Source organism: Polypterus senegalus, chromosome 12, assembly GCF_016835505.1.
Source record: "Polypterus senegalus isolate Bchr_013 chromosome 12, ASM1683550v1, whole genome shotgun sequence".
Lineage (NCBI taxonomy): Eukaryota > Metazoa > Chordata > Cladistia > Polypteriformes > Polypteridae > Polypterus > Polypterus senegalus.
In genome coordinates, this window is record NC_053165.1 from 54,533,284 (window position 1) to 54,560,119 (window position 26,836).

At 37.5% G+C, this 26,836-nt stretch overlaps 1 protein-coding gene across 1 annotated transcript in view; it reads left to right on the plus strand.

Annotated features, from left to right (window-relative positions):
- Positions 1-26,836, plus strand: part of galnt9 (polypeptide N-acetylgalactosaminyltransferase 9) — a 185,824-nt gene that overhangs the window by 32,905 nt on the left and 126,083 nt on the right. Inside the window, exons 2-3 of the mRNA XM_039772186.1 lie at positions 5,166-5,346; positions 19,303-19,469. Of these exons, the coding sequence (XP_039628120.1) occupies positions 5,166-5,346; positions 19,303-19,469 (348 nt within the window). The remainder of the gene's footprint in view (positions 1-5,165; positions 5,347-19,302; positions 19,470-26,836) is intronic.

A 26,836-nucleotide genomic window follows, 5' to 3' on the forward strand; every position in this document is an offset into this window, starting at 1 on the left:
GAGGAAAACACACACAGGCTGTAACAGAATATTCAATGGCCACATAGATGATGACTGGAAACTGGATCAAAACCTCAGTGCTGTACCTGTGAGGAAGTAGTGTAATGACTATGGCACAGTGCCACCTTATTAATATGATTTAGCTGTGGAGGAGCCATGTGGAGGACACCCAGGGCCCTTACCTGGCTAGGATGCTTCCATATAGGATGAACCATAAAGAAGAACATGCACAGGGTATTATCTTCCCCAGACCACTAGCTGGCAGCATCCTAGGGTTGCAGCGCTGCCTCAGATTCCCACAGTACTTCATGGGAGTTCAATACAGCCCTGTTGGTTTCAGGGAATGCTGCAAGGACTGTAGTGTCCTACTTTGCATTGCTTTCAGACCACACTATCAGGCCACTGGAAGTACTCCCAGATGCAGGATAAAATAATCCTGCTGCCACTGCTTTGGGACCAGAGTCAGGAGGAACGGGGATGAAACTTGCTGGAGGAGGAGTGGAGGCAGAAGGGCAAAGACAGAGGAAGAGTGAAGGAGAAAAGAAAGTGCTGACTGCTTTACTGGGAAATGGCTGGGAAGTGTTTCCCACTGCAGAATAAAACCTGTGTTGTGCCACTGAGCTTGTGTGTCTGTGTCTGTCTGTCTGTGTCATGTTTGGGGAGCTGCTACACCACCTGCAGGCCACAATATATATATGTTGTAAAAGATGAAGCAATAGACAACATAAAGGTTTGGGGTTTTCCGGCCCCGTATATTGCAGACAATCCACAATATTCTCAAAAGAAAGCAGGTCAAAATATAAACAAAACAGTTCATATGCACGACGCCCTTCAGAGAGGTCGGCGGCCATTTTATAGAGGAGGAGCCGGAAGTAGAGGAATGCTGGGAAGGAACCGTGAGGGAGGATGGGACTGCTGACGTCAGGAAAGATGGCAGAGGAAGGGCGGAAGTGGATGTACTGCGGGCAGGCTATGATGGCGGAGCGTCTCTTTTTGTGGAAGACAAAGGAGAAAGGTTAGTACCCCGCCACTCCCTGCCGGACATCTTTCGAAGCGGTTTAAGATCCGTCCGCGGCCTCCTACTCGCGCATGCGTGACAATGTATATATTATGGCCAGTATACAGTACATTATATATATATATATATATATATACAGTTGTAAAGTTCTAAATATATTCCTACACTGGAAAAACAGCTGTATGTCGTAGTACTGGATCATAAATGGTCAGCTGCTGAGCTAGTTGCTAAATGAGTCAGTCATTTCTGAAAAGAGAACACAATATACCACATGCTTTAACAAAATGACTACTTCACACATGAGGCTCACAATGAGCATATAAAAAGGAAACAAGTTTCAAGTATTCTGGGCAGAAGGAGCCAAGAATGGAGAAGAAAGAGCAGACCCAGGCCTGTTGTGGTGACTTATAATCTTGGAAGCATAACATATTACGCATATTTTTCATGACATGTTGTAATTTACAAGTGTTAACAGGTTCTTAATTTGCATCTTTGGATAATTCAGATTGCTTATTTAGTACAACATGCACAGCTGACACATACTTTATTTTGCACATACAGCTAAACAGCAAAAAATCTATTTGAAGTGCTCTGCAGTTGTCTTGATTTGCAATTTATTTATGTATTATCTTTCACTCAATTAAGAATTGTCTTGTTCTTTTTATTATGATACAGTTTACTATGAAGAGACTTATAGACAAAAGTCTAATACATTTCAAAGAAGTGATGGCAACAAATACTGGGCTTTGTAGTACCATTCATGGCACTGGTATAAGGACTTATATAAAGCTTGAGCAGTGTATGCATATGTTTGACCACACTGCCTAGCAATCATTGTTTGAAAATGTTGCATGAATCTAGTTATCATGTTAGGCTTTTCATATCTATCTATCTATCTATCTATCTATCTATCTATCTATCTATCTATCTATCTATCTATCTATCTATCTATCTATCTATCTATCTATCTATCTATCTATCTATCTAAACTTTGGGGAACCAGCTGGGTCACCCCATTTAATTAACAAAAAAACTTTAAGCGGAAACTGCACAATGTGGCCTACAAAGTAAAGTAAAATAAGGCAACATATCACTGTAAGTACTGGTTCAGAGCTCCGTCACTCTCAGGCGTCAGTCTGGAATGAGACACCACCTTTCATAAACACCTCGAATATACAAGTCCTCTGGTTGGATGTCCAGGAGGTAGGATTAGCCTTGACATCATGAATGCTGGGTCCTCCTTCTGACTTTAAGAAAGAGAAATCAAGAAAGAGAAACCCAACAGCATAGCATTGAGTTTTCATTGGAGTTTAAATGTGATTTGTTTTGTTAGTTCCAGTATTTTATTGCTTCTTTATTTGAGTCTGATTTTGGACAGTATTTGGGACTCGTTCATTGAATTGCATTTTAGGAAAAGCCTTTTTTTGTTCTTTTGAGTTTTTTTCCTTGATTTTCTCCTGTTAAAATATTCTTCATGTATAAAGATATATTAGTTGACTTGTCTGTGCAAGCCAGAGTTTTAACAGTTTTCTCTTGTTTGAGGTATTTTTAAGTTATATTTTGGGACTTTCTCTGAATTTCAAACTTAAGCCAGCTCCCTATTTTTGGGCCTGCTTATGCTGAAGCCTACAAGTGGTAGTTGATACTAGGAGACTTGAGGTGAGCCTCTTCTGGACAGTGTGATAAGGCCGTGATAGATTGTTGCTCATTTTCAAGGCCTCACACCCCTTTTCATCATGTTTGACACTACACATCATTTTATATCTTAAATAAATAATTAGAAAGACTCAATTTTGAGCTTCTGTTTGATGTTTTCCCTCAGTGTTTGTTGATACCTGTAGTTGATTCCTCTTTCAAGTCCTGCATGGCTGGAACCGGTAATTAGGGGCAAACTCATCTTCATCATCTATGTATCGACCCAAGCCTTGTTTTGCTCTCTTTTTTCTTAATGCTGTGGTCTTATGTCTGGGATCGAATAAACAAAACCGATGAATACCTAATGGGATTCATTGCTGTGAAAATGATGCCGCCCAGGTTGCTTAGATACCTATTTTGATTAATTTGCTTCATTAAAATCTGTTCCATTCTTTGCGTTCACAATATTATTTATCCAGTGTGAATTGTGCAACTTGTGTAGAAATTAACCCAATATAAGGAATGCAGAGGCACAAATCTGAATCTTTAAATGTATCTAATGTCTGGATATTGTGAAAGGAAGAGACGTAGCAGACTATCCTAATTTTCTTGAGATTTTTCATTTTTGGACTTGTATTGTTACTAATTTTTTTGTTTTGCCACAGAATTACTGTCATCATATTGTTTGCAATTGCCATGTACCAATCCCAGTCATGTGATATGCAGAAGCCAATGTCTTTAAAGCATTGCATTGTGCATATAGAACATTGTGGCATGCATGGTATAGCTTCTGAGTTTTGGCTCAACTTTATTTTAAAATGCATTTGACATGTAATGGAAGTTAATTGGAGCTTCCAGGAAGAATTTAGTGTTCAAAATGTTCTACTCCATTTTGGTTTGTTCTTTTATTTACTCATCTATTGGTATTTTTTCAGTGTAACTGTTTTTCTGACCATGTTTGAAACATTCAAAATCTTTCACACAGCTCTCAATACCCAGACAAAATTATTATAAAAATGTGGATAATAATTGACCTGCTACAGTCTTCAGCTCCCTTAGTGGATCTTGTGCTGCCACACTAGCATGTGCTCCATCTTTGCTGCTGCCAGAGTGACTCTCACTTTCTGTCTGTCTCTGTCTTCCCTGGAGGTTGACTGCTTACCCCTTTCCTTCCTTGTGCAATCCCGGTGGTGCCAACAACTCCATCACAATGGATATGATGCAATATTGAGATCTAAAGAAATGAAAATCAAATTCTGCTTACAACTCTTATCAGTCTATTTTCTGTATTAAACTGTGTTCTTTATAGGACCATGTGGAAGACACTCCATTGCTGTAAAAGAAAATTGATTTAAATTGATTGGCCAATTCCCATTATAAAAACTTAAAAAACTGCCCATAATGTTGAAATTATATTTAATTCTGTTATAGTTGTGATGGAGACCATCCTCAAAAGTAAGCTGATGCTGTTGTTTTGAAGTCGGTATTTCATAAAGTGGTTTTGAGGCGGACAAAATGCTAATGGATGAGAAGGGAGTGAAATAGCTGAAAGTAAGATTGTTGTGTTTTGAATTGTGTTTTTTCCCCCAAATTAAAATATTATAATAGCTGGGACATTTGTTTACCATCCTTTAAAAGGATTTTGTCTAACAGATATCGTCAAGGTAGCCAAGTCATTTTTTGAATGATGAGAAACCTAACTACAATGTAAAAGGACAAAGTCTTCTGCCAGGAGCCTTATGAAAAAAAAGAATAGGCTCCCTGCTTCCACCTATATGGCTCCCAAAAAAGTGTTTTAGTGTGGTGCAACACTGAATAGCTGGGGAGGCCAATTTTTGTGGATTGTTTTACCACCTGAGAAAATGCATTTGGGCACTTTAGTGACCTTTGCTCTGTTTTAGATATTAAAATCTTCAGCCTCCATTCCGTCCATTTTATGTAGCAGCAATCTTCAGTTGAGGGTCATGGGGTGCCTTACCCGAAATCAAGGCCACATTTACCCGCACACACCCCCACACCCAAACATTCACCACGGTCAAGCATTCTATATGTGTATATCAAAGTCTGTGCCATGATTTTCACAGCTCATCCTGACCTCTTTGTACTGTACTTCCCTCCTTTCCCATGTCCCATTTGTAGAAAATTACAGAAAATATTTAACAACTTGAGGAAGCTTTCATTTTAATTAGGCATGTTGACAAGACCTTCCTTGTTCTGCCACATAACACAGGCTGTATGACATCTATTTGTAACCAGGTTCATTCAAATAAATGTTTTTGCATTATTGTCTTTACCCCACCTGCTGTTAAGCAATGGTGAAGGAATATATCATTAAAGAGAAGCATCTCCTCTAGCTGTGTAATTAGAATATGTAGCCACTGGTTACTCTTATGTTCCCAAGTCCTAATTGCTGTATTAACATTGATGAGATGTCAGCTGCCATTGTGATGGTATAACGGGTGCCACATGAAATGTTTAAATCCTGCATGCCTTCTTTGTTTTTGCTTTTCAGGACTTGCAAAACCAATGGGTCTTGTGGAAGGCCCTGGTGGATTGGGACAAGGAGGAGTGGCAGCTACCTTAAGGGATGACAGCCATGAATCGGAGAGCAAATATGAGGAGTATGGCTACAATGCCCAGCTTAGTGATAGGATATCACTGGATAGATCCATTCCAGACTACAGACCAAAAAAGTAAGTCACGATTATTAGACTGTTATGTTTTCAGTTTCATCATTCTATGAACATTCAGTCAGTTGCAACTGTTTAAGGTCCTCTGCTCTTTAACTCAAATAATCAGCTGTACCAAATAGCTAATCATGTTGGTTTAGACAGACAGCTAGCATGTATGCCTGGTCAAAATATATGAGGGGTTTCTGACTCAACATTAATATGGCTAAGACTGCTGTTTGATCAAACATTAGCATGGCTAAGACTCATGATCTAAGTAACTTCAACTGCATTATGATTCTTGGTGCCAGATGTGACAGTCTCTGCATCTCACAAACAGCTGACCACCACACATTGCACTCTCTGCTATTTACTGAGAATGGCACAATTAACAAAAAATAATCATTCAGTGTGCAGCCATTCTGTGAGTAGAAACAAAAACCTAACAAGAGAAGTCAGAGGGGAACAGCCAGACTCATTTAAACTAACCAGAAAGTCCAAGTACCGAAAAAGAGTTCATTACTATAGTGGGGTGCAGAAGGGCATCTGTGAACATGCAATATGTTGGACTGTGAAGCAGATTGGCCACAGCAACAGAAACTTGAAGAGGAGTCTACAGTGGACACATGAAATTCCAAAACTTGAATGACTGAAGATTACGAAAATGTTGTTTGGTTTGACAAATCTTGATTTCTTCTGACACAGAATTTGATACAAATCGCATGCATTCATTGATAGATCCTTCCTTGTGTCATTAGTACAGGGTTGTGGTGGTAGCTAAATGTGTAGGAAACCATTTCTTTACACACATTAGGCCTTTTAATACCAAGTGAACATCATCTGAATACCACAGTGTACCGAAGCAATGTTGTTGACCATATAATCCATTTATTTCCACAAGTGGGTACTTCCATATGAATAATACTTTATGTCACAATGCAGACACATCATCGCAAGTTGGTTCTGTAGACATGGCATTCATTCACTCTAGTGGCCTGCACAGTTTCTAGTTCTCAGATATGCAAATGGACATGCTGGCCTTAAGGCTGGGGACCTTGAAGTCAGGTGTTGACAGGATGTAGGTTTAACTGATGAGGGGAAAGGGACCAGAGGCATGGAGTAACAGAGGGGGTTGTATTATGGAAGGTTGGTTGCACTTAGGTGGGAAAGTGCACAAGACCCCACAATCCTAATGATATGGGAGGCCCAGGGTTTTGTCTTGTCTATCAATTTGACACATACTTCTTTTATCTAATTCCTTGTCATTTGTATTTTGGAGTATAATTTGGTATCTTTGATTTCACACTTAGTTCAGGGGTTGTTTATGAGTGGCCAAATTGTCAACAATATTTATATTTAGTATATTCTCTTTGTTCAATTTGTAGCCCCGTGCCTTAGCCATAAGGCTGAACTGCCTTGACAAGGGAAATGCTTTAGTTTTCATTACTTTAGTAAACTGACATCACATTTGCAATTGGGCATCAGTGACCTCTGAATGAAGTAGAATAAAAATGTGGCAATATACAGCTGCTTAGATAAGGATATGGATGGGTCACAGTCACCCTTGGTATTAAGGGCAGGTCCGGCAACTCTGAATTATTGTGCAGGACAAGCAGGGCCATGAGAGTGCAGGAACTACCAGAACTAAATCTGTTACGTTTTGTCCTCCATTTGTTATTGTGTATCTCTAAAATATTTAGAACTCTTTATTTTTTTTTCTCTTGTGGAATCTCTGCAGCTTCCCTACAGTGAAACCATGCAATTGTCACCAGCAGGAGTGCTATTCATCTTGAACTTGTACTGATTTGTCTCCTTAGAAATGAGGTGTCGCTTATATTTGATTAATCTCTAAAGATGGTGGGTGGGTTTCAGCTTTATTCACAATGGCCCTTTCTAGAAATGAATCCATGTATTTATCAGCGACTGGTTAGTGAATACATATGTTCCTCCTTTCAGGCAGGAGTTGAGCACACCCAGCAAAGGACAAGGAAATATGTTCTGACTTCCTTCACCTTGAAACTGAACTATGCATGTTCAAAAGTAGATGAATGGATGACCAAAGTGAATGTTGTTGTGTATCCTGCAATGAGTCAAGATTGGTTGCTGCCTTGTGCCTGATGCTTCTGGGCGAGACAGTAAGAGATGCCTGAATGGACGTGGCTCAAGGGGTTCTTTCCGAAAAAGAGCAGACAACGGATACTTGTTTTAATAACAGCACCATGTTGAGAAAAGGTTTATTTTGTCTTTAAATATTTCAAAGTCAGAGGTATCTGATACTTAGTTCTTAACAGATGTGTACAGATGTCCACTGATAAATATCCCTCTGAACTCTCCATCAACCCTCTTGGCCCCCCACAGAACTCTTCAACTCTTTGCACATTTGAATTTGATTAAGCAGGTGCAGGAATTAATGGATTAAGGTAGCTGGACACAACCTTAAGCAGCTGTACAGAAATACTTCTCACAAAGGGTACTTGAAGAAGTGGATGTTGGGGTCTTGACCTGATCAAAGTATGTCAAGGTGCCTCCAACACAAAGGGCATACCTGATTTTTGTATAAGGTATGTTATTCATCATCAGAGAGAACATTACATTACGTGCAAAGATGAGTGTTAAGGTCCATATTTGATGTTACTGTGCTTAGCAGTGACCAATAATGATGTCATCTACGTGTGTTGTTAAGCCTTTAAAGCTCCTTATGTTCTAAGTCTTTGAACTTATGTATTATATAAATGTTTTACTTCAGAAGGAAAGGAGTTTAGGGAGCAAACTTTATTATTTTTATTATTTAACTACTTTATATTCCCCAGTCCATCCAAGGCTACTTACAGCATCTTTCCATCATCTAAATTTGCTTTTCTGTTTTAAATTTTTCGATGTCACATGGCACACTAATGAACACATCCTCTATTACTGATCATGGGCCAATTGAAGATTCACCAGTTTGCCACACACATACATGTTTATCATATGCAGTGCCAAGAGAGACTGGTCATGTAATAATTGTCCTAGCGACATTTGTTAAAAATTTTGTTTTATCCATAGCATAATATAATGAAGCAGTCAATATTTATTTTGTATCACACCTTTTTTTGTAGTAAACACCTTCCCAAGACGGGGCCATAATACAAATGTTTTCATCTACTTTTTTTTTTACAGTTGGAGCATAGACCAGTTATGTGACTTATTCAGGGAAACACAGTGAATCGAAGGTGTTGATTGAACCAGCAGCCTAAACCACTGAACCACAAGTGTGAGTTCATGTGACATCACAGTGAGAAATGAAAAGCTGTGGCTGAATCCATCCTTGGTTATTTACTGTGTGTGAAAGACTTGTTGTGGGTCATTAGTAACAAAGAGCCAGGGTTCACGCTGGCTGATTTTCTTTAATTTGGATGATAAACCGACTCAGCACACTACCAACCCCTATGTGCTGCTGGCCAATTAGGGCTTAATTACACAGGAGTTATTGAGCAGGGAGCTTTGACAGCTGGGGTGCCTAATAGATGACCTCTGTGTTTTGCCCATCTGATATGATATTGATTTCTAGCAGTCTTTTCTAACGACTATTAATTTTAATTAGCATTCCTTTTTGACTCCCACTGGATGGTATTTCCTGCTGTAGCAGTGAAGCGCACAGGACGCTGCTCAGTCAGTGGGAGACATTATTCATGTGACTAGAAAATGTTTTGCTTACTTTTCAATTCTGATAGTTTCCACATGGGAGTTCTAGAAATACTTTATCATAAACACTGATCAGGACGGTTCAAGTGAAACACATGATGCCCCATGAAGGACATTTCTATCTCCTATTTTATAATGGTCTACTGGTCAGTTTTTGGATATTCTGCTTAAGGACTGCCTCCTGAAATTCAAGATTTTTTTTCTTCTGGTTTTTTTAGGGGTATTGATTTTGCATACTGTACCCCCACCAACCATGTACTGACTGGCCCCAAAGTTCAAAAGACATCTCAGTAACTGTGCATAGTAAAGGAAATTAGACCTACTGAGTTCAGTGTAGTGTATGGCAGTGTACATCTTGAAGGGGATGTCATTCAGACATGTGCAGTGTTTGCTTGAGTCTCAGTGGGAATGAGAGCGCCCCTGATGTATTTTCTGGTGGGCTGGAGTGAAGTTGGAAGTACTCCCAGGAATAAATATTAAAGAACCTCCTATTCCTCAGTAAGATGAGCATGGAGTTGGGAGTGGAGCAGAGGTGAAAGAGGAGGATAGTATTTTTGACAAGTGGTAGGCAAAAAGAAGAGTGTTATTTATATCTTTTCTTAACTTTCTTTGCATTGTATTTTATTCCAAAATGAGTGAATGCTTTTAGCACGGTTTTGGCAGCCTGAGTAGTGCTTGGGTCTAATGACAAGGACGCTACAGTGATCTGAGAAAAATATAGTTTTATTATTTATTTTTTATTCTTCTTCCTTTTTTTCATCCTTTGTCTTTTTTAAATTTTTTGTCATTAAGTGACCCTTCCTAACCATCATCTGGTCCTCACTGGTGTCTCTTCTGGATTCACTGACTACTCTAGAGCACCCCCATCTGGTCACAATACTCTTGCCCACATACAGCACAGTACATGTTTCAATTGCCTGTTGTACATTTCTTCACAACAGTAGCAACATGCTTTTAAGGCCAGCATAAAATGAAGCTTAGAATGCCTGTTCTATAATGTGTGTCTTGATTGTATTTAGAAATAAGACCTTTTTGTTTTGCCGTAGTTGAGAATAGCCACTTAGTAACAGAGTGGTGTTTTCATTGACTAGATGAAGGATGAAGATGAAATTGACCACTGTTCCTTTAAGACGCCTTAGTGCGTAAACACTTGGAAAGGCTTTTAAGTGATTACAAATAGAGACTAGCCCTAGGTTACATTTTTAATGCTGTCTATTTGCATTTAAAAACATTTCAAGTACATCATAGAGTTAAATGGAGGGAGGTTATCATGTTGAAATCATCAATGTCATGTCATCTTGTAAGCATACAGTTAATGCCACCAATGCGTTATTGTGCACCGACTAAACACTGGGGGAAGCTTCTGTAAGAATGTGTTAAAAAGCTGATAATTACATTGTTGATGACATTCAGCAACCGCTTGTCTCACGTCTCTGACATCACACACAAGTTTCTCTTAACAATTGCAGATGCGGTATGGAGATATCACCGACACTACCGAGCCGGCAACATTTTAAAAAGGTTGTGTAACGGGTCACTGGCACACTTCTCACTGTTTATGATTTCTTTTTAATTGCCTAGCTGGTGCTGTGCTTGTATTTGTTTGTATAAAATATGAGTTTCTTCAGATTTTGTGTTGTGGCTTGGTATATGATTAAAGAGGTACTTGGAAGGTCATGTGAAGAGTGGGAGTCACACACTAAACTGGGGCCATTGGGGCAGTAGGTGGACCTGCTCATCAGCTTTCTCCTGCAGTGGAAGGGCTCCACCTCAGGACCTTTTGAAAAATATGTACTCTTTCACATTTTGCCCAAATGTAGGTCCAGTGAAGAGCATGGTTCTTTGTGGCTGTTTATTTTCCTGTAATTATTTCAAGAACCCCAACTACAAACAGATATACATTTAAAGAAAGAGGGAACCATTTAAAAACTCCTGGATCAAAGAGACAAAACAAGTAATTCAATGATTTCATTTGTTATGTGAAGAAAAAGTATAAACTCAAAGCAAAATATTGAAAAAAGCCCACTACACTGACATTTCAAAAAATACAGTAATTAAAATAAAATAATCTTAAAGTGAGCAGAACAAATTTCTAAATATTGCCTAAAAACAATAGGCAAGTCAAATAGAGAGCTAACCAAATCTGTTATCCAAAGATTAAAAAACAGAACAGGGATGAAACCTTAAAAAAGCAAATCATGCAGACATAAAGGTAATAAATACCAGCACAACTTGCAGGTTCCAAAAGCAGAATCAAAAGAGATGCTGGAACAACATGAGCGCAACTGCTGATTCTGAAGCATTACTCTGAGGCATTACTGGCCTTTATGTAGGCCCACACAACCAGAAAGTTCAGCTGCAGTGTCAGATGGCTCCACATCCTTGGGTTCAATATAACAATATAATGAAGACAAAAATACAATGAACAATGAATAAACAAAATAATAATTAAAAAAACAGTCCAGTACAACAGGAAAGAAAATTACCTTTTCACCAAAATAAATCACAAAATATTTAATAAAAGCAACAAAATAAACAAATAAATACTAAACTCAGGGAGAAAAAACTGACTGATCTCCTTCACTTTTTCTCTAGTTTTTTGCTATTTCGTGTGAATCAGGCCTTGTGACACCACTAAGATATCTGACTGTCCCTTTTATCTGGTGCACACAGAAAGAGCTAAGCCTGCAAGGTCATTCACTACCTGAAGAGAAAACAGACTCAGCATTACATTCTCCAGCTGGTGTCTTATCCCCATTAGTTTCTCATTTAAGCGGGTCCCCATAGCAAAGCCCCTTCGAATAAGCTTATGATATTGCGCATTGCATCTTTTGCAAGCAGTCTGTGGCCTTGTTGCATTGTGATGTGCACTTCTAAAAGTGTCTTCCTTTACATCTTTAGTTAGTGTTTTTCGAGGGCTGAGAATAATGATGAGGTGAATTTTCAAATGTCTTGAATGCTTTGTCCATTTACTTGGCCAAAAGATTTAAAGTAAACTGATCACAATTCATGAAAAGTTACAATCTAATAGGTGAGATATTTTGAAGTGTTTACTCAGTAAATGTTTTGTAAATACCATGATGCCATACATCCACTTACACAACCTACTTATTTAATTTAGTTTTGCTGATGCCTGTTCTAGCATCATGAAGATGAATACAGAAACCAACCTTGGATGAGATCCAGGGCATAACAGGGAACACCAGCTTACACAAACGCACCAATCATCTCAGGCCAATTTAGATGTCAGTTAACATATACTGTATTACTGTATTGTAACAAGGGTTCAATTGCATAACCGTCTAATGCTTTGTCTGCATCCTTTAAACTGAAGAAAAGTTGTTCCTGGTACATTTAAGAGTCCTCAGTCAACCTGAACTGCCCATCTTTGGGATTTAGAAGAAACTGAGAGTACCTGAAGAAAGCACATGCAGACAGGAGGGGAATGTGTAAACACCATATAGGCAGCAATTGGGTGATTGTTTATAAATAGTGTTACTTTTATAAGGTTTATTGTACACAATACCTTACATATATCAGGAACATGCTTCTGATGGCTTAATATACCGTATATGCATTTACAAGATATGCAAAAATTATTCATTTTATTATTGTTATATGTAATATTTAATCGTGAACAAATTAGTTTAGTACTTGATCCTGAAAATCTAAATGTTGCCCTAGTGGCACAAAACAAAGTAGTGCTTGGGTAGCAAGGTCATTCTCAGTATGTGTGGCACAAGAACACCTAAGCTGCCATCCATTTTTCTGTCTCCTGGCCATCTATTATTATAATTGTAAAATAAGCATTCACCTGGAGATGTACCTTTAGATTTTTAGTGTTATAATTTGAATAACTATCACTTTATCACCAGATTGTTTTTTAAGAAATTATATTCATATCTCACCCCAGTTTTAAACAACCCAATCAAAGCTACATTTCTTCCCCAAGTGTGCCAATCTACTATCCACCTTTTTTCCCACTGTACGTGTTGAAAATGTAAGCAAAGCTAAATAGCACACTGTCCACTTGGCTGTTCTTTATTGTTCCTAACATTTGAACAATGAAATTATTAATGAATATGAGAACTGCACTGTATTTAGACTTTTATTTAAGTTAAAAAATATTAGCCACAACTGCTGTTTATTAATCATGGTTTATAAAAGTAGGGGTGGCAGTTCTATGCCCAGGGCCCTTATAATGGCAGATATATTACAGATTTAAAAGCTACTAATAGTCATGTAAATCCTGTATTATCAAGAGAAGAATTCTACCCAAACATGTGTGCTATCATGAGTCCTCTAAATGGCAGTAGGCCCATTTAGCCTACTCATGGACCTTGAAGTTAATAAAGTAGTAAACATGTATTATGGAAAGTGGAAAGAGGCTTTGGTATACAGGTCCTTTTATTCTCCTTAGCCCTAGAAGGACACTAATAAAGCTTGTCTTGAGACCCAGCTATGTACATTGATTACTAGAGTGTGTATACAGTAGCCCTGATGGCTTATTTCTTGGCAGTTTGACTGTCAATTTGGTGTGCCTTCAAAGGGATAGAAAAGTGACCTACTGGTCTGGAAAAAAAGATAGTATGAGGGGAGGCCAGAATTGTGAACAGCAGACAGTTTGAGGGTGGACTTGCTTGGACATTGTGAAAGGCTGTTCAGATTGTTTTAGAAACAATGCAAACTGGCTAATTTGAAGGTAAAATAAGTAGAACAAATATCTGTTGGTCATTATTACCCCTTTCTATGAGACCTTTTCTATCCAGTATTGGATTCCATTATGATAATGTGAATATATGTAACTTGCCATTACTTTCATCTGCCCATTATTAAAGGTACATTGAATGATAGGATTTATTAAACTGTGCAGATAACCAAATGTGTCCTTTAAGGTTTTAATTATTTGTGCTGAATTTTCGGCTTATATTGTTAATATTGTCTTGTGTACATTATACATTGAAATTCTTATCGCATCTGATAACATACAACACAACACTTTTCGCGACACTTTCTGGCACCATAATTCTTTAATAATAATTGAATTTTCTGTCTTCTTCACTTGAAAAATCTTTACCACACATCTGTCATTATTATTCTCTATTTATAATAGCAACTGTTATTGTCAAAAGCCACTTTTAATGTTCAATAAAGGGAAAATATGGACAGACCTAAAGACAAAAAAAAAAAACATGACCAGGAAATGAGAGTGATACAGAGTTATTAACAAGCAAGTTTTAAAATCCAGAATTATGAAGTTTTTGTGAGCATTCAGTTATTTATTAAGAATATTTGAATTTATTTTTGGTGATTAATAATATTCATATAAATGTAAATATTTTGTATCATATATATATATACACATATACATATATATTTTGTGAGGTTTTTTTAGCTGTTTTGAGACCCTCACCAACTGTGCTGCACACCAAAACACAGTTGACAAGTCTGTTAAGGGCTGCTTGTCCATCGCTAAAGCAACTGCAAGTTCACAGCCTCCCTTGCATAACACGTCTCTCGCCTTATGGTTGATGCGGGGAATATTGTAACATGGCTCCGTCACTGCTTGTTTGCTATGTTTGTGTTTATTGAAGTGGTTGCTCCTATTTGAATAAATACCCAGGCTCTTCCTGTTTTGATTAGAATAATGTTGGTTTTCTTGATATCTTTGGACTCAGCATCTTTTCTCGGGTGCAAGACACTATTGACACAGTCTTGTAAGGGATAAACAAAGACCTTTGTGATGAGATGCTCCGGAACAATGTCCAGTCAATTCTAGACCTGACCCGCGGACTGGAGGGTGCCCAAGCCACCTGGAAACACAGGGGCTGTCCTAACTAGGCACCAACTTTGAGACGATTTCTGGTCCCAAAACCAGACCTATTAAAGCCCAGTATTCAAAGTTCAAGTCTTTACTCCCTAGAAAGTTTTTTTTTTTTTTTACTGACTAACTAACCAGTAAAATATCCTATTACACAGATTTTAAAATATGGACACCATTTTAAGTAGCCTTAACATTATGTTGTTATGCATTGCACTTCCATCCCATCCCCATGTGGTAGCTAGCATTGGGGTGTCTTTACTGATAATGATGTAGACCATGGTTTTTCTGAAATATACACAAGATGTCAGTGGTCAAAATCAGAATCCAACACGGTGTTCTGGTAATGCCACCAGAATAACAATTGAAAGTAGTAGCATAACATATTTGCATAAATGGAATTTTCATTGAACAAAACCCTTAAATCATAATATTTAAACATTAAGACTTTTCATTTTGCTCTGTTACTTAGTAATTATTCAATATGCAACATCTTAGTAATTGTTTCCTTGCTAGCCTTATAAAATATTATTAACTTATTGGACCATGTATCATACCCGGTCCAAAAGCCTATGATCTTTATCTCGATTTCCTGACTGATTGCTAGAATGGATTACAGTTCATATATAGAAACTTCTAATATTAACTTTCAAAATCGATGAAACCAACTTCTGTGTTTGCTTGCTTAATCAGTTTCGGTAATTTGGATCTGATCCTTGTAGAAACCCAAAAACCCAAGCTTCTCAGCCTTTTCATGAGTTGGACAACTCTTCTCTTATTCTCCTGTACACATGCAATGAGCATCTAGCCATGCTAGTACTTTAAACAGTGTGTCTCAGTCATTCTTCACATAGCTCATTACGTACCCAGATTGGACAATGGACAATGTACTTGAACTCATTTAACATTTTGCTTTTATGCTCGTCAGTCACATTCTTTCTTATAAAAAACATAGCATGCATGTTTTTGATTCTGACACCTGACATGTGATGTGGCATGTGAATAAAACAAAGCAGCATAATAACTGAACAGTAAGATGGATGGATGGGTGGATATCATTGTGGAACAGGCTGGATGCAGCTTGAATATGGAGTCAATGCTTTGAACAAAATTGCCCCTGAGAGAAGTGCTTGGTGAGCTCATGTCTGAAGATTTCCCAAGAGATGGCAACAGGTGAATGGATAGTGCAGCAAAGCATAATAAAGCATTGATCCCACTACAAGAGTAAGCAAAGGGTGTTATGTGCTTGAATCCTCATTAGGCAGGCCACATAAACTAATGGCTAAGGGTCTGAACCTGTAAACACAAGAAAACAAATACCACTGGACTTCAAACCACAAAGTGAATGGTTTGGTGCTAGCCTTTGACTTGCTGTGTAACCTTGAGGGAGTTCCACACTCTGCTTGTGCTCCAACTGTAAATGCAGTTTGTGTGTGTGAACAATTTTAATATGCCTTTCTAATTTAATGGCAGTCTGGGATGGTGTTCACTGTAGAACTACACTAGAAACTAAATAAAGGTCTTTGTTTCTTAACCAGTCTGCATGGATTGTAACAGCATGAATCTTGTGCTTAAACGAAGATAATTTGAACCAATGTTACCAAGGATAACTAAATAAACAGATTAATTGGAGGACTATGGCCATTTCAGATTAAAATTTACAGATATGAATGATTTTGACAATTTATATGGTACAGTATCACTTTTAAGCATTTTCCTTATTTTAGTAGATTAATGTTTCTTGCTACTGTGGTAGAAACAACATCTTTATTAAAGAAAGAAACTTATCCTCTAACAGGACAAATTAGTAATCAGACAGAAGAAAAGATTGTCCATCTGCATCATTTATTACTCTTCAGCCAATGCTTAAACAGGGAGCATTCTACAGCATGATTAATTATTGTAGAAACAAAGGATACAGGTTCATTTTATACATTTTACTCTGGTTGGTTTGTTGGTTTACACCCAAATGACTTTTATAAAATAAAACTCTTATTTTATTATTTTCTTATTATTCTCCTATCCTTTGGGTTGAACCACCGCCCTTGAAAATTCTGTGTATGTAACATCTGTCCATTCTGGTTATTCACAGGACATCTGCTGATTTCTTAGTCATCTATCAACACACTTTCTGTATTGTATCTTTGTCTTGTTGTTCACTTGACCTTGTTCTGGATTCCTCATGTACCTGAACAGGTCTAATTCTTTATCTTATTTCTTTAAGATGAATGCTATATTTTAATATTGGAAGCATATCAAAACACTCTTTCCTAAATGACTATAAGTCTAATTTTTCTTCCACACTTGCTTGCTGCAATGTTCTGCATGTATCGGCAGATGCAGTATTTTCCTAAAGTTCAGTATACAATAGTGCTGTTAATGGCATTTAAATCATCTATATGAGAAATCTTATATGGATTTTCTGCGCAGTCGTCATCGTTAATATAAACACAAAATCCTAAATGAATGAAACAGCAGAGCATGTGTACACGATCAACACTGGCAACACACAGACGATAGCTGAGGGGTGCAGTTGGGGATGGGTAAGTGAGTCAGCCTCACACTCCCAACAGTTGCCATTTCCTTGACTGCTTGTTCGGTACATGGTTCTGCTATGTATGTGTGTATGCAAGTGTATATATTGTGACATGTGAGATGCTGCCTTGCTCCCAAAAGATGAGGCTGAGTCTAATAATTTCAGGAAATTCAGCTTTATTCAACTTGAAACAGAAACAGCAAGGTTGTTTATTGCAGTGGGAGCTACCACTGTACTAGACACAGACACAGCAAGCGGGCATAGTCGGGGCAAGGTCAGTGGCCAAGTTATAGTGTTCCCCACATCAGCCATTGGGTGATAGACATGTTTCATTAGGAGGTGGTGAACTTGGCCTTGCCTCTGTGGTGCTGTGAACCTGTGGCTGACTTGGTGACAAAGAAGCAGCCTTTGACAGACACGTCAATCGCATTTCAGCATGTCGTCCCTTTGGGGAGGGTCTCAAAAGAGTTCAGAAATCTCACTATATATATATATATATATATATATATATATATATATATATATATGTATATAAAAAGATAGGTGTGTGTGTGTGCATAATTTATCCTGCTGTTAAGTATTGCCCTTGTCAAAATATGTTCAAATCTCCTATGATACTGGACTGGATTTGAAGAAGATACCAATTTTAATGTGATAGAGAACATCGTTGACCCAGATGGATAGAAAGTAGGAAAGAGAGAAGAGAAAGAGAGAGACAAATGAGGTGTGAAGGGAAGTAAATTTTTTGAGGAGAGCATGTGGAGGAGCTACCCTATAGGGGACACACAACCATAGCAGTATTGCCCTTTGTTTCTCTGCGCATCATTTGTACTTCTCTGTTATCTTAATGAATTGACATTGTTAAACTGAGCCAAGTGTAAGTGCTTTTGTGTGCATTGAACCTGTGATGAACTGGTGCCCTACCCAAGTGCCCAGTGTTAGCTGGCATAGGCTCCAGCTTGCCCAATGATCCTGCCTTGGATATGAATTTAAAGAAAATGAATGGGTGAATGTTATTTTTGTATATGCCTGATGTTTTTGTTTCTTCCATATCAACAAAAGCTATTTTATTGGTTTGTGGCTTTTTGGTGTTATTCTAAGGATAGATAGTCAAATAAATACTTACATATGTAATGGCACTCCATAAAAGATAAGTAGATATAATAAATAGATATGAGGAACACTATAGAAGAGAAAGGCAAACAGACAGATTAGTACAGTGAATTATTTTTTATTCTGCTTTTCTAAATAATAGGCAGCATTTTTACAAGGCTTTTTTTCTCGTTTTTCAAGTTGATAGTACTGTGGAATCAATATATGAAATGTGAAAATCAGAAAGTCTGCATGCCTTTAAAAAGAGTCCAGTAGCATATGCAGATATTGCTGAAGCAGCCTCTTCTTCTTTACTCCATGACACCTCAGTGCCGAGATAATAGAAAACTGATTCAGGTGTGGCAAAACAAAAAAGATGTAAATGTTCCCCTACAGATGGGTTGTATGATCATTTGTAATTCAGGGAGATAATCTTATCAATGTTTCGAATTGTGTGTGAATAAACTTACACATTAGAATAACACTAACCATCTCCAAAGGCTGTGTCCCTGTATATATCTAGTATTGTCAGGATAGGTTCTGGCCACTTGTAATTGTGAGCTGGAGTGTCCCCAGTCTAATCACTCTACAACTGGGCTCTTCATCAGTGGCGAGTTCTGGCTTTAAGCTGAGCTCCTTGAAAAATCAGACTGCTTGATTTTCAGTATCGGTACTTCAGAGTATCACTGCACTGTTTAATTGTGGAAGAATGGGGCAGTTCAGAAATTCAGACTAGCTTTCTCCCATCCTGTCTCTCTTCTTTGAACTAACTCTGTTTTAATATTTCTCATTCCCTGTTTTCCACACCATTGCTGTCAATTGAGTAAATTTGTTTTTACCCTTCCAGGTGCTTACAGATGACCTACCCCAGTGATCTCCCACAAATTTCAGTGGTTTTTATCTTTGTAAATGAAGCCCTTTCAGTCATCTTACGCTCTGTACACAGTGTGGTCAACCATACCCCTTCACACCTTCTGAAAGAGATCATTCTGGTGGATGACAACAGTGACAGCGGTAAGTATTCATGATTGTCTGCTTGCCTTTTCATTTCAAGCTACATTGCCCCAATCTTAACTGTTGAGAAGCACAAACAAACCCAATATTAAGCTAAGTTAGAATATTCACAATAATCAGCAATGGCAGATCAGACAGTAGCAGGGTGCCTTTTGTTTGTGAGACACTTTAAATTCAGTTTATTTTGTGACATGGCATGCAAAAGAAAATTGTGCCAGCTTAACAGTTATTTTCTTGGAATACTTAAATTGGCTTGTTACTCCACAAACCTGCAGCTAATAATTTTTATTCTAGTAAAATCAAATAGATTAAGGCTGATTTTACTTGCTATCAATTAGCAACTCAGTCATTCAATTAGAATGAACTACTGGCATGATACATGATACTTACTCATATTAGGAGTCAAAGTTGCAGGACAGACTTCCAGAGAGGTTTACAAGCCAATAACTGTTTCTACACTGCTGGATGGCAGACACTCAGTTTGTGGCCTTTAAGAATAGAAAGATACTTGGTAAACATTAGATGTTATTATTCAAATATATAGTTACGTGCACACAATAAAGCAGGATTTGTACTTGTACTTTGCCTCTTACAGATTAGTGACGGTAGTATAATAAACACAACAGACAATGAATACAAGTTGGCATGTAAAGTTTGCATGAGATACAGTTTGGCCAGCTTTTTGTTTGTATAACACGGATGCATTCCAAACGCACTGTTCCACCAGATGACAAATTATGTTTTTGTAGTATTTCTTTTGTTGTATCCACATAATAGGTTAGAAAGTCAATTGTTGATCCACATGATTTACGCCGCCCATCATGTTATTGTAGTCTTCATAACCTGCTTTGTTGCCTTTTGCCTGTACAGTTACCATAGTTGTATTATGCACAGTGCTAAGAAGACAAAATTCTTTCTTGTCCTTCCATTTCAGTGTAAGCACTTTACCCTTTTGCCAAGCTACTAGCGCACCTCGCTGTAATTTAGCTCTGCCAAAGTCTGCAGGCATACCATGATGGTAGGTACACACTGTACCATATGCATCAGTCTTTCTTTGCAGCAAGAAAGTTCTGACAAAGTATAAAAATTGTCCATGGTTACACAGTAATCTTGATCAAGTAGAGCATCTATTAAAGCTGGTACCGATGATGTAATAATGCCATACTGATTGTATTTCAAATCAAACATTGTCTCTTACCCTGTGTACAGAACTGAATTCCAAATGTATCCCATTTCAGATTCACAAAGCAAGCTTTATTCCAAATCTTGCTCTTTTTGATGCAATGTACTGTATCCATGACAGTCAGCAAAATCAGACAAGGTTTGTTATTCTTTTGAAGCTGAAAAACTAACAAATAAACCAAAACACTTACACTAAATAATTGCTCAAAAGACTAGAGAAAGTTTGAGGAGCAAAGCTAATTCAACGAAGCCAGAATGGCAGATTTGCTGTGGTGCTATCCTAAATACTAATAATGTAACATAGCAATGCCACTCTCTCACGAGTGACAACTGATAAACAATACAATAAAGCTCCACAATAAAATGGCAACACATACCAGTTAAAAAAAAATTAAAAAAACAACAAAATGGTGTTACAATGACATAGATGACAACAAAATATTATATGAAACATGTGTCAAAAGAGAAAAATCTTGGGCTAATCTGAATAGACTTGTCTTCAAACTAATTGTAACAAAAGAGGGTATTCCATGACAGCTAAATAAAGATTGACAGTCTGTGTTGGGCTGATTAGCTTGTTCTCGTCAAAAAATGCTCTGAAAGCAATCACCTTTTTCAAAATATGAGGTCTGACTGTTAACACATTGATAAGTATGTTAAAGAAAACTGCCCTTGCAAGTTTAGGGCACCTTACCTCACACACTTAGATTGGCTTCTCAATTTCTCATCCACGGTGACTTACTCCTGCAGGTATATTGATAAGTGTTACCATAATATGAAGTGTGGAAAACATTTCCTTAACCTTTCACTTTTTTAGAAGAGTGTTCGCATTTAATTAATTTAAACTAAAAAAAAAATGGTAAATCTCCTGCCTTAAATATTTTCACACCAATAGCATGCTGCTTGCTGTTTACTGCCCAACTCTGTTTATATGCTGCTATCAAAGGGTTTGTTAGCATCATCGGCAGGCCCCTTTCAAAAACAATGGGGTGCTGCAATACCCGTAACTGCCCCCTGTTACCAGCACTGGGCTACTGTAACATTCTCAGTGCACTCTTATCCCATATATGATTCCTCTACAGCATGCCCACTGTCTGTGAAATAAATAAAAGGGAAAATGTCAGACCTTCTGTACTGTTTTAAAGACTAATGGATCATCTGAGAAAATTAGGGGAAAAAAATCATTTGTGAATGAGATCTGAACGCCAATATGGAAAGATGTTGATGAAGCTGGTTTACAGTGCATTTCGGAGCAACTACGGAGAATATTACTGACTTTGATTGATGCCATGAATCTGTATGGCCTAGTCAAGCAGCTGCTGTGTTAAATCTATTAATTTGCTTAGATCACAGGAAGATAAAGCTGACACAAACTGAAATAGGCCTTGTTGATATTGACGATGCACTTTTTATCTCTGACTCAGATTTAGTTTGTAAAGCATCCTAAGTTAACACTAGTTTAGGATCATCTTTCTAGAGATACTTCTATCCATCCATTAATTTCTGAAACTGCATTTTCTGCTGTAGATTGACATGGCCTCGAGAAATAATTTCATTTCCTGTTAGTTAAAAATGATAGAAACAAATGGCCTCAAGGTAAATTTAGGAAAGACGCCACATATAACAACACATGTTTGAGCTTATTACATTAAGCGGTGCAATGCAGTAATATCACCAGCCCAACATCAAATGGAGTGAATATAGCTTTTAGAGCCTCAGAATCAACTACTACTTTATTTCAGTTGTTTTCTATTTTGCTTCTGGGCTGATCAGCTTGAGGTAAAGTGGACTGATTTGTGATTAGCATGGCTTTATTCTTTAGGTATATTTGTATACTGTGTAATGTTGTTTAATATTTAGTATTTTGATTGTAAATTGTCATTTAAGCTTTAACTAGTGATTTAAAGAAAGAAAAAGCTTTTTTTAAACAAGTCGTTTTAAACTCTGCAAAATTTTAGGAATGCAATCCGTGATAGGAACTATTTGTTAAGTTCTGCTTTCAAGAATGTCTTTTGTGGTATGGGGTTGGAGGCATTCATCAATCTACTTATAACATGTTTTTCAAGTTGAGTTTTGCTATAACTATGTATGGGACAGGAAGGGACAAATAAGCCTCTGTAACTGGCCAGCTAGTCTGTGATGAAAAGGGAAAGGTCTGGCTGGGGATGGGTCTTGCTGAAACAATATGGTATGATGAAGGACATCGACTTATTTTATTGGTTATGGGAGAAGTGAGGTATAGATGAATATGATTGGCTGCTGAATCAGGAAAGTGACTCTGCACCATGACACCCCATTGGTCCCAGATGTGTGACAGGAAACAAAAGGACCAACATAAGTTTGGTTTCATTGTCTCTCTATTTCTATCAGCCATTTTCCATGCTGAGAAGACCAACTCTTTCTCTGCAGCCATATTCAAACAGGAAGGCTGTTTTGCCCTATGCAAAAGATGAACTAGCTCGGAAGAGAATCAAGTATTATATGCAGTAACCGCCTTCAACTACACATCTATCACGATCAGTTTGTATAGTTTGCGATGCTACATTCTATTTGCTCTTTGCTTTTGTCACTAGTTACAGTATAATATTTAATTTATAATACATGAATAGATATGTAAGTTTTTTCATCCTCCTTATTTTTGGTACTCTGGAATTGGGAAGTACTAAGCTACAGTACCTGACAGTATTGTAAGAGATGATAAAACATATAAAGAGGAATAGGGTCTCCCTAGGACCCTACCATAACAAAACATCTGTTAGCTTAAAGGAGAAGTTTGGTATTTTTCATTTTGAAGGTTTTTCTTCACAACATCTCATATTTGCATTTGCCACATGAACCTGTATTCTTAAGTTAAGCATTTTCTATAAATTTTAAACAATACATAGCCTGTTCTGGCAGTTTATATTGGAAACCATGTCGCATGGAGCATCATCAAAAAAACTTAAAAACTTATGAGTATGTCCATTTTTCACGCTAAGAAAGTTATTGAGCATTGGTCCAGGTCTTGAGATTGCACAGACATTGTAAAACAGCTCATGCATATCATTTTTGAACACAAACATGCAATAATGCGAGACTCAGCCATTTTTAAAGAAGGCCTGATGTGTGCACTACCTCAACTCCTTTCTTCCTCCGCAGCAACCTTCCACCCCCAGAGGCGTAGTTTCCCTTTAAAAGACCAAATCATACAACATTTTTTCTTCACCATGCTTGTTATTGTGCTGACTTATTTTACTAGTTATGTGAGAATTTCTCTGGTGAAGTCACTGCTTTCACACAAGCAAATAGAAACCACATCCTTACCTTAACAAAAATTGTACCAGGAATATGCAATAAAATGATTATTGCCAGGTCTCTTTTGTTGTCACAAACATGTGTCATAAAAACACGAAAGGAATGTTGTTTTCTTACATCAAAGTGTTTGCTGCTTCAAAGTTATGCAATTTTGATACTACGTTTCATGGCCTACGTTGCATGTTTTTAGGTCAGTGTTTCATATATGGCATTTTGTACTCACAGGGATGTTTGGCATTTTTGCCATCCTGTTTATAAAATGACTTTGCTATTGTGACAACATTACTATTATTGTAGAGACGGTCATTGGCTCACACACATATACTTGAGCAATTGCAGCAGTCATCCTCTGAAAAAGAACTGAGAAGATGTAAGCAAGAAGCTTTTAACAACTCTTTAGTAGTTAAGATTGACACCATCTGATGAGACTTTGTTTGCTTACTTGGTTTTCTTTTGTGAATGTGTTTTCTTTGTTATTTGCTCCTTTATTGTTTGCCCTTATTTTGGGTGCTGCTTGTTCCCAGTATCGTTGCCTATATATTTTTCTTGCTGGTGCTCGCTCTAATCTTATTAGGCCTGACAGGCGAAGTAAGCTCTTGCAAACTTAATGCATGGCTGCTGTTTCACTTTCTCCTTGTTTAAAGAAACACTAAGAAGTGTTAAAGGTTTTATATCTTTATCATGACAAACAATGGAGGATTTTTGTTTTACATGCCAGCTGAAGACCTGACAACTGATAGAAGGAATGACAGAATTGTTAGACTGTCAGAATGCAAGAACTAAGTGGTATTTTATTTTATTTATTTTGTTTACATGAATGGTGCCATAACTCGAAGGGTTAAGAATTCCACTTGGGTTTGCAATTATTAATGTTGGTCTGCACAATTTGCCAGTTGCTATGAAGCTACATTCCAACTATGTGATGTTTAACATATAGTGGCAGTGTGATGAAGATAGAGCCATGTGTTAAAGTGTACCCATCCATCCATCCATTTTTGGAAATAGCCGTAGGATTTCTCTTAACCAAGCAATCATCGTCCACTTTAGGTTTCATTTTGGAGTTTAAAGCATCTGCCGATCTTACCATTGTTTCTGTTTTGACTCCTGTTTCAATATGACTACACTTTTTTGGTTTTGACCTTATATTTTTGCCAGTCTTGATCATACATGACTTCTTCCATGTTGCTAGTTATCTCTTTTATCTTTCTCTCTTTTTATTGAATTTGTCACATCTGCTTCAAAACTGTTCTCAAATGGAGGCGGATGACACATTTTTATCTTAATGGATGTAAATATTAAACACCAGAGCCCAGTGATAAAATATTGTCCTTTTCACTGGGAACAGAATACACAGGGACATTAGACCTCTGGTTTAAAGCTTCGCCACTAACACTAGATTGATGTCTGTCATTTATTTTCCATATCAGGGACAGCTAGTGACATATCTGATTGCTAATTAAGAGCAGGCAGACTAATACTGCATATTCCACAACATTGACCTGTTCACTGGACAACATTTCAAATATCTGGATTTTTACCTTTCGTACAGCTTTTCACAGGTTTAAACATGATCTTTTCTTAAGGCACTTGTGATGCAAAACAGAACTGTCATTGCTGAGTTTCCCTTCGTATGTTCTTTGTGCCCATTTACTTCCTTGCCTGCATTGAACTGAAGTAACAGTATCAAGCACAGTGTTAAAAGGCTTCAAATCATTTTCCCTTTTATGTGAGGCATTGGCAGTAATCCTTTGGTTTTTAAATGAAAGAAAATGGTGTTTCTTTCAAATGCTGGTAGACAGCTGTTGCATGTCAATCACTAGAAGGTGTGCTGAAGGATTTGATCCATATTTTATGGAGTTATCCTCCAGTTTCATTTCTCATATTTATATTTCAGGTGAATTGCATTAATTGTATTCATTAAAGACAACCACATATCATTTTAGGGTTTGGGAACCACCTCCTGTGCAATTAATGGTTACCCTCTCCATGTTTGGGTGCTGATTTGTACCCAAAGCTCCCAATGTAGATCTTTAACAGGACTGAATATCCTTAAAAATCAAGGAATGTATAGATGGATGAATGGAAGGATCTCTAGCTCATTATAAGTGAACAAATCATTAGGCTTCCCAGTGGGTATACTTGGGTTTACTGTTTTTGCACATTCGCCTGGTGTTCATGTAGGTTTCTAACCACACTCCATAGTTTAAGCACACAATGAGTTAATGTGCCCGGTTATGAATTGGCATCATGTCAAGGGTTGTTACCTGCCTTGTGGTTGAAAGTTCTACAAATGTCAGTTTTATTATAACATTCTTAAACATGTTTAATCAGGCTCAGGGTTTTGGACAGCCAAAAATAACCATAGATAGGGTATCATTCCATTATTACAACCAGTGTGGCTCTGGTTCTAGTAGTTAAGGCTTTAGACTTTGGATTTTAAATTCTAAAGGTTGTTTGTTCAACCTCACTGCTGACACTGTGTGAACATTCACCTGCCTATTCTGATATTGGAAAAACACAAGAGCCATAACCAAAATGTTGTAAATTACCTTGGATAAAGGTGTCAACCAAACAAGTAAATAATAAAAATAGGGGCACATTCATATACTCATTTTTAGAATTAGAATGCAATTCAGACTGGGAAACCAGGATTTGAGGAAGACACAATGTCTGAAGGAATGCCAACAGTCCTTTTAGAAGATGTGGATCCACACCTAGCTCTGCTCACAGTGACTTAGAAAAAAAAAACGTGGAGGATAGAAATAATGGAAATATCTAATCAAGCAGAGCAGGGGAATTAAAAGATGAGAAGGAAGGAAGGAATTTGGTACTAAAGGCCTAATATAATTATTTGAATTTAGAAAGGACAATTAAGTAACTTTATGGACATA